This window comes from Macrobrachium rosenbergii, chromosome 36 (assembly GCF_040412425.1).
Source record: "Macrobrachium rosenbergii isolate ZJJX-2024 chromosome 36, ASM4041242v1, whole genome shotgun sequence".
Taxonomy (NCBI): domain Eukaryota; kingdom Metazoa; phylum Arthropoda; class Malacostraca; order Decapoda; family Palaemonidae; genus Macrobrachium; species Macrobrachium rosenbergii.
The window spans coordinates 16380676-16389102 of NC_089776.1; the positions used below are offsets into that span (position 1 = coordinate 16380676).

Sequence of the window (8427 nt, forward strand, 5' to 3'; positions counted from 1 at the left end):
AGTTCGCAATCACATGCCTTGCAATAAGCACGATTTTTTTATTTAACACTTGGCTTTAACCACCCCTTAAACATGGGCATTGCTTCCCATTTCTCAGTATAAAGTTGGGTATATTTGACTTTCTTTGCACGTGGTGGAGTTTCAGGGTCATCCGCATCCATCCTTGACTGCTTTCTACTTTAGTGCACGGATCAGCTACCTAAAAGAACATACATTTGGCCAACATAGCAAAATAAGTTGATTTTGGAAATGATTTCAAGTGTTTTATATTAGGCCTAGGCTACACCATAAGGTTTTTTTTTTAGCATACATGTTTACCATAAAAAGCTAATTTCTAAAAATTCCATTAGCTACAATTGCAAGCGAACAAATTTAAGCCAAATTTATTCATATAAAAGGCATTGTCTTTAACTTGAATATTCATAATCCTTCAATGCTTCCAATTATTAATGACACGAATAATATAACCCAAAACTAAATAAGAATTGAGATATAAAATCTGAACACATACCATAAAAAACTGTAACTGTTGCACAAATTCGATATCCAAAACAGTTTAACAGTGTGGACGCACAGAATGTACTGTACAGACTAATGACTTTCATACGTGTATATGTCAAGTTCCAAACTTCTGAGTCATGGTAACACCGTTTTATTATTGTTGTGTTTGTCATGGATTTTCCATTTTCATCTACAAATTTAATCTTATTTGAAACAACTGTTTTAAAATTTTCACTTTTTAATATTTTAAAATTCCTTAAATTTAATCATTTATACGATAAAATATAAGATTCATAGGATAATTTTTATAATATATTCCTAATTAACTTAATTAGTTCTTAGATTAACATATGTCGCTAGGTTTAATTAAATTATTAGAGTTTAAATAGCTTGTCTAATCCTTCGGGCCAGCCCTAGGAGAGTTAATATTAACTCAGTGGTCTGGTTAAACTAACGTTAAAAAAAAATCTTTTCAATTCTTGAATCTTTTTTAATAATATATATACATTTTAGGCATATGTTAAGATACTCGAGCATTAGGGACAAATTATCCCCAGAATTGGCTCTAAATAGACATTAAATCCCTATATCCCCATCAGCAACCCAAAATCCCTAAAAATAGGGATAAATCCCCATATCTGGCAACACTGCATATAAGAAACAGTTAGGTACACCCACCAAAGAAACCGATGTCGCCTCGCCAGACCTGGCTGGAGAGAGAATGCCCTTTTTGCCCTGAAAGATGTCTTGCGTTCCAATTACCAGGACGTAGTTAAATGGCTGTTTAGGACAATATTGATATGAATAGCCAGTTTCATCAATATTTATGGATTTTTCTTATAAATATGATACGAAATTAAAATAAAACAAGGTCATGAAATTTCTTGGTGATTACTTTCAAAACAATATGCAATTACATTTATTAAAAGAATAAAACTCTCTCTCTCTCTCTCTCTCTCTCTCTCTCTCTCTCTCTCTCCATTTAGTGAGCACCCTTTCCAAATCAGCAGTCCGTTATCGCACCCTCAGAATTGGAAAATAGGAAAAAAGAATATTAAAGAAATGTTAAGAAACAAAATTGATGTGATGTGTATTGATAATTTTTTTTGGTTTTTCATTCACAAAGCTAGCGTTATTGCTATTTTCGTTTTGAGAAAAAAAAGTAATATGCATATAAATAAATATATATTTGTCTTAATTATTCATATTCATCCTCGCACCGGTTAGGCACCTTTTAGACGAACGGGCAAGTGTCTGGGGGAAAACATGGTTACTATATCTGATAGTCAACAAAATGACGTCAGTAGCGAGGGAATAAAAATATCCCTGTCACACAACTTCTGTTGAAGTGTTACCAGAATTTTTACGAGTATTTCCTGGCTTCTGGCGTTATTTTGTTCGTCTGAAAGGTCCCCTAGGAATCGGCCTTACATCCCATAGAGGAGCGAGCACTCATGATTAAGAACACCTGAGATTAATCATACTATTGTTGATAACTATGTCTCGAGTGGTGGCTATTTGGGACGGTTCGGCCATCTGCTATTATGGTTCTGTTCTCCGTTCAGTTTGCAAAGAACGAAGCTACTTTTTGGTTATATTTGATGCAGCATATTTCGACGGTTTTTACTCTCAAATTAGGGAAACTGATATCCATAATCACCATAACTTTTGCCAATGACGATTTTGGAAGAATACCCTTCCTCCTCGAGGCTCGAACCCTTAAACATCAGAATACCAGTTTGTGATCTTATCGGTTCAGCCATCAAATCTCATAAAAGTGTTGCATTATCGGGGTCGTGGAGTGCTACTGCGCCTATACTCAGGGTTTTACACAACACCAGAGCCATACTAGACTTTATCTAATTAGTTCACCCACGTACGGCTCGGGTGTTGTGTAAAACCCTGAGTATAGGTGCAGTAGCACTCCACGAGCTCGAGGAAGACTTCGAGGACGACCTTTAGGACGACATCGACTTCGAGGATGGGCTCGAGTACGACTTCGAGGTCGACTTCGAGGACGACCTCGAGGATGACTTCGATTATGAGCTCGAGGAAGACTTCGATGACGACATCAAGGACGACCTCGAGGTTGACTTCGAGGACGACCTCGAGGTCGATTTCGAGGACGAGCTCGAGGACGACTTCGATTATGAGCTCGAGGAAGACTTCGAGGACGAAATCAAGGACGACCTCGAGGTCGATTTCGAGGAAGAGCTCGAGGACGACCTCGAGGACGAGCTCGAGGACGTCTTCGAGGACGAGCTCGAGGATGACTTCGAGGACGAGCTCGAGGATGACTTCGATTATGAGCTCGAGGAAGACTTCGAGGACGACATCAAGGATGACCTCGAGGTCGATTTCGAGGACGAGCTCGAGGAAGACTTCGAGGACGATCTCGAGGACGACTCGAGGACGTCTTCGAGGACGAGCTCGAGGACGACCTCGAGGACGACCTTGAGGACGGCTTCCAGGACGAGCTCGAGGACGGCTTCGAAGACGACTTCGAGCATGACCTCGAGGTCGACGTCGAGGTCGACTTCGAGGACGACCTCGAGATCGACTTCAAGGACGACGTCGAGGACGACTTCGAGGACGCCTTCGAGGTCGTCTTCGAGGACGACGTCGATGTCGACTTCGAGGACGACCTCGAGGTCGACTTCGAAGACGACCTCGTGGTCGACTTCGAGGACGACCTCCCACTCCTAGCTCTCTCCTGAATATTTCTAGCATCGTATCTTGTGCCGATGCGTCGCCAGACGTGCATTGCTCTGGACTACCGAGGTAAAGTAAGTTTCATCACTTAAGATTACATTTTTCCAGTCATCGATATCGTAAACAACATGTTGCAGAGCAAAGACCAGACGAGTGTCACGATGCCATTCTTTTAACTCCTCTTTGACCGCCGGAACATGGCACCTGATCCCTTGCTCCCTCAGTCGCTGTCTGGTTGTCTGTGGAGTGCACGAGAGATGCAATTCTTGCGTGATAGTTACTGAGGTTTTCAGGGGGTCGTCTATGGATGCTGCAATGATTTGTTCGTCTTGTTGTCATGCGTGGGCGTCCTCTCCTAGATCTATTTGCCAATGTTCCCTCTTCCCGCCATCTTGATATCCACCTTTGGACTGTGCGAGTTGACACTCCAACGCTCACGGCAATATCTCCTGTTGGAACACCACGCTCCCACTCACCAATGATCCGACCTCTTTGAGTTATATGCTCAACAGAGTTGTCTTTGTTTGCCGCCGCCATCTCTACAAAAAAATGCCATATATAAGTATATATTACATAGACTAAAGAAGACAACAATATGGTGGAGATTGCCGTAATATAGATAATCGTGTTTACCAGCTAATAAAGTTACACAGAGGCTGCAAATCGCCAGCCGTCAAAACTACTCAGCTGCTGGCTTTTGGGATACGCATCGTCCATGGCTGTGTCGCAAACTCCCTCGTCGGAAAACCAGGTCCCCCCACTTTCCCTCAAAACTATTCAGAACGTAAACGATGATGTATAAGTAATGCTATAATGATACATATCTATGTCTTCATGGCGAATTGGAATAATTGATATTAACTGTTATCAATAAAGGGTATTAATATCGCCACTTCAAATATGTTGATAAGCGAATCTCGTCAAGCCCTACATTAACATCACCCCATTGCCCATCACCTTCAACCTCCTTATCATAATATCCTCCTACCCCCCACCCCCACGTGCTCGGTGCTTAAAAGAGATAATTAATATCGAAATCAAATACGATTACATTTCTTAAATGAATAAAAATTTTTTTTTTCTCTCTCTCTCTCTCTCTCTCTCTCTCTCTCTCTCTCTCCTTGAAATATATTTCAGTCATTATTGCACTTTTTTGTCTGAATTTGGTAATTTCCCTCCTCCTCTCATTCGAACCATCGTAACTATGCATTGGTAGTTGTAACTTCAGCTACCGTTCAGAGCAAGAAAGACATGATCTCTCCCAGCAAGGTTTGGCGAGGCGACATCCGTTTCTTTGGTGGGTGTACCTGCAATGCTCTCAGATTTGACATGTCATGTGCAAGAGGACCTTGAGTGTAGGGGAATTCAGGTAGATTTCCGTGCTGCTTTCGATTTAGTAAATCACAAGGCACTTATTTGTAAACTTCAGAATCTTGGAGTGGGTGGATATGTTTTAGGTTTACTTCAAGATTTCTTTGCAGGTAGGCAGCAACGAGTTGCTGTTGATGGGATCTTTAGCAAACCAAAACCTGCTGTGTATGGAGTTCCACAGGGTAGTGTGCTTGGTCTGCTGGTATTTTTAGTGTTTACAAGTGATATGGCTATTGGCCTGGAAAACAAGATTGTTCAGTATGTCGATGATGCAACACTTGAGGGCGAAGTAAAGTCTCGTCACTTATTAGAAATGAAGCTGCCCTTAGTCTCAGTCTTGTCATGGAGCGGATTAGAGAATGGTGTAAGACTGAACTCCAGTAAAACGGAAACACTGTTGATTAGCAGATCTCGTACAGATTTTCCACCTCATCCTCCCCTCCAGGTGGATTGGATTCTGCTGAATGAGTCTGAAGCTTTAACTATTTTCGGTGTAACTTTGGACTCACATCGTACTTTTGAGAAACATCTAATGAAAGTTTCAGCAAATGCCGGACGAAAATTAGATATTGTACGAAAGGCTTCATATATTTATAACAGTGATAAAATGAATGCAACATGTTTTAGGTAATTTGTCCTTCCTTTACTAGAATATTGTTCTGCTTCTGCCAGAGATTTATCACTTCTAGATAGAGTTGTTTGTGGTGGTAGGCTTCTGTTTTCGCGGTGGTGGGTTTCTGTTTCCTAATATTGGCAGTTATGACTTGGCCCATTGACGGATGGTCTCTTTGTTTGTCACTTTTTCATGAGTTGTATTTTAACAGAGGTCCTTCACATTCATAATTGATCCCTGATCTCCTTTTCCTGCCGAGAGCAACCAGATTCGCTGAACAGCAGCACCAATATGCAGTAAGTGTACCTTGTTGTCAAATTTCTCAGTTCTAGAGGTCCTTTTTTTCCTTGCGTTTTAATAAATTTTTATATTTTTTTCGTTTTTGATGAGTGAGATCTCTTTTACTGTATTTCCCTCAAACTCTTCTTAATTCTTCCTAATGAGCACCATATTCTTTGGAAGCTTGAATTTCAAGTCATTGGTCCCTATGGGCTTGTTTCATGTGAATAGGGTTCATCTTTGAGTAATAGTAATAGTAATTGTGGTAATGATCCTATTAAGTTCAAAATGGCATCTTTTTATCATGGTAAATATATATTACCCTACTAAATAAAAGGTGAAGAAGAAAATAATAAAATGAAATACCGCCTGAGAAAGATCACACATCTACGAGCGTATGGAAGTGGAGTGCCATTGCATGTTGTGAATGAAAACTGTCTGCTGAAAATTGAGTCATATTGCTCCAGATTTACAGTGTGTAGTTTTATATTCAACTTTGTTTAGTTAGTTAGTCTGTAGGTTATTCAACAAGTTCGCCATTCATTCAGCTTGTCGTCTAGTTGGTTACTTAGCACTTAATTAAGGACTAGTTAGTCAGCTTGTCATTTAGTTAGTTTGTTAGATTTGCATTAGAATAGAATTGGACTTAGTAAAAGGTTGGCTCTTCCTATAGTACTTTTACATTTGTGTTTGTGAAACTTCAGGCGGAGTAACTTCATGTTAGTCAGCGTTGATATATGTACAGTCAGTCGCTTTGCTAAAGACTCGTCGCGAATATGATAATAAATAACATAATTATCTGTCCAGTACTCTGTGTGATCGCTATTTCCTTTTATGTAACTAAATCTTATCCCATCTTGCAAAGCCGCTCCTGTCCGTTTGGCTGAAAAAAAAATGCACTAAAACGAAGAAAAAAATTAATGCATTTTAATATATGCGTGTTTTAAAAAATTTATATTTTCTTATTTTATACTTTTTAGTCTTGACAGAAATTGTAACCGATTTATGATTGTAGCTAACGAAATTGACTGTGATATTCTATTATATCCTGTCAAGCCAAAGAAGGTTTGAAAAATCAGTAGAGTTATTAACTTACTCTACCGCGTCAAAGAAGGTATGAAAAATTGGAAGTTATTCACTTCATACAAATCCTGAGATACCGGGAGAGGTCACTGTAGGGTCACTAGTGGTCACTGCTGACCTACTGATCATGTAAGGTTGTATTGTCACCAGGATTGAGTAACCATGCAAAATTTGAAGTCCATTGGACGAAGAGAACAGGTTGAAAATTGAGTTACAAGATTTGACCCAGACAAACAAACAGATGGACAGACGAAAAAGCAAGCTAAATAAACGCGTATAATATAATAAAAAAGAAGGACTGACGAAACTGTTAAGCACTGTTCTGGTGGAATGAAGTACTGTAATACCAACATCATCACCTCCAACACCACGCGACACAAACCCCCCTGTGAAACTCTGCCAGCCATGTTTTTTTCATGTGCTTTCAATTCCACAAATCTCAACTCACCTCCAGCATACCTTCACTTAGTCGTCATCCAGGTACGTCTTGGTATTTGTGTATATTTTAACACAATTTTGTTACCCACGCTTCACTCAGTGTAACCTCTATGTACGCATCAATCATTGCCGCTGTTTTCAAAGCGTGGGAAATTTTAATTATTTGGGATACCTTATCATGGCGCCATTCAAGGAAATGTATTTTTCAAATGAAGAAGGTCCAGAGTATTTTAGGACTTGCCCGCATCGCTTATCATACCTCTTATGAATTACAAGTGCCAGTTGTCTGCTTTCATGCATAAGAGGCTTTTCTTTTGCTTGTATTCATATCACTGGGAAACTGGCGTATGCCAGGATAACATTTTACAGGTTGCCAGGAGTGAGGTGAAGGATTTCGTTGTAGTTTTTGCTCTGACTAATTCTTTCTTTAACAGGCTTTGATACTGTTGATGCAGCCATTAGTTTGTAATATCTGTCTTAGGGTATTTATGCTTGCAATGTCGATTGATAATTGATAACGATTTTGGCTACAGTAATGTAATAATGCCCATCGTAATAAAAGTTGCATTAAGATAATTTAGATTCCCATGATTATTTTTCAGTGCCGTTGCGAGTCATTGTCGAAAATTAGATGAGCCAGTGCAAATAAAAAATAGATAAATAAAGTAAAACGCATCGTATATTCAATCTTATACGCCACGCCGACCTTAAGAGCTTGGTGTATTTTAAACCTGTGCAATTTCTCAAGATTATACTGTGGGTGAGAACTGAAGGAGGTCTCTGGTTCTTTGCTGTTGTCTCTCGTAAATGTCAGCTTTTCCATATCATTTTTAAAATGAATTTTCGTCCCTTTATTAATTTCTGCTCTGACATTTCTCTTGCGATCATAAACTGTAAAATTTTGACGAACCAACCCTGTCACAGGAAAGACAAAGAATTTCATGATTTGTAATTGAACGGAATATAGTAGGTTTAACTTAACAGTAGTTGTATCTTAATATTTCTTACTTAATCTCTATGCTTCTTTTACTCCATAACTCTATGAAAGTGTCCGAGACATTTTTTTCTTCTAATTCACAAATCGTGCAACATTCCTGCTGCCTTTCCTTTCTCCTTCATACCTACTCAAAGTTATACCATCACTCCCTTCTGCAAACTCTTGTTGCTGTACCCATCCACTCCATAACTCCTGCGAAGCTCTCCGTGTCTTCTGTACTCAACAAATCCCATAGCATAGCAGATCGCTCGTTGATCATGTCTTGTAGACAAATCCTACTGCATGGTTTTCTCGCCCATATCTTTGATTCACCCCTTTAGTCATATATGATATTAATTCATCAGTCCCTGAATAACTGAACCACTTTTATTTTTTTATTCTATCATCATTCAGCTGCCTGCCATGCTACCATCCTATTCAATTACTCTTTTTA

At 39.4% G+C, this 8427-nt stretch overlaps 1 protein-coding gene across 1 annotated transcript; it reads left to right on the forward strand.

Annotated features, from left to right (window-relative positions):
* Window positions 1-1767: 1767 nt before the first annotated feature.
* LOC136856691 (aspartic and glutamic acid-rich protein-like) lies at window positions 1768-3218 on the forward strand. The gene is made up of 3 exons (XM_067134750.1): window positions 1768-1800; window positions 2464-2853; window positions 2925-3218. The coding sequence occupies exons 1-3, from the start codon at window positions 1768-1770 to the stop codon at window positions 3216-3218; spliced, it is 717 nt and encodes a 238-aa protein (XP_066990851.1).
* Window positions 3219-8427: the final 5209 nt, after the last annotated feature.

What these genes read in the sequence shown, in the direction of transcription:
- LOC136856691 (XM_067134750.1), top strand. Translation starts at nt 1,768, where the DNA reads ATGGTTACTATATCTGATAGTCAACAAAATGAC. An exon ending in CTGATAGTCAACAAAATGAC is followed by an intron (nt 1,801 to 2,463) that starts GTCAGTAGCGAG and finishes GACGACCTTTAG; the next exon opens with GACGACATCGACTTCGAGGA. An exon ending in ACATCAAGGATGACCTCGAG is followed by an intron (nt 2,854 to 2,924) that starts GTCGATTTCGAG and finishes GACGTCTTCGAG; the next exon opens with GACGAGCTCGAGGACGACCT.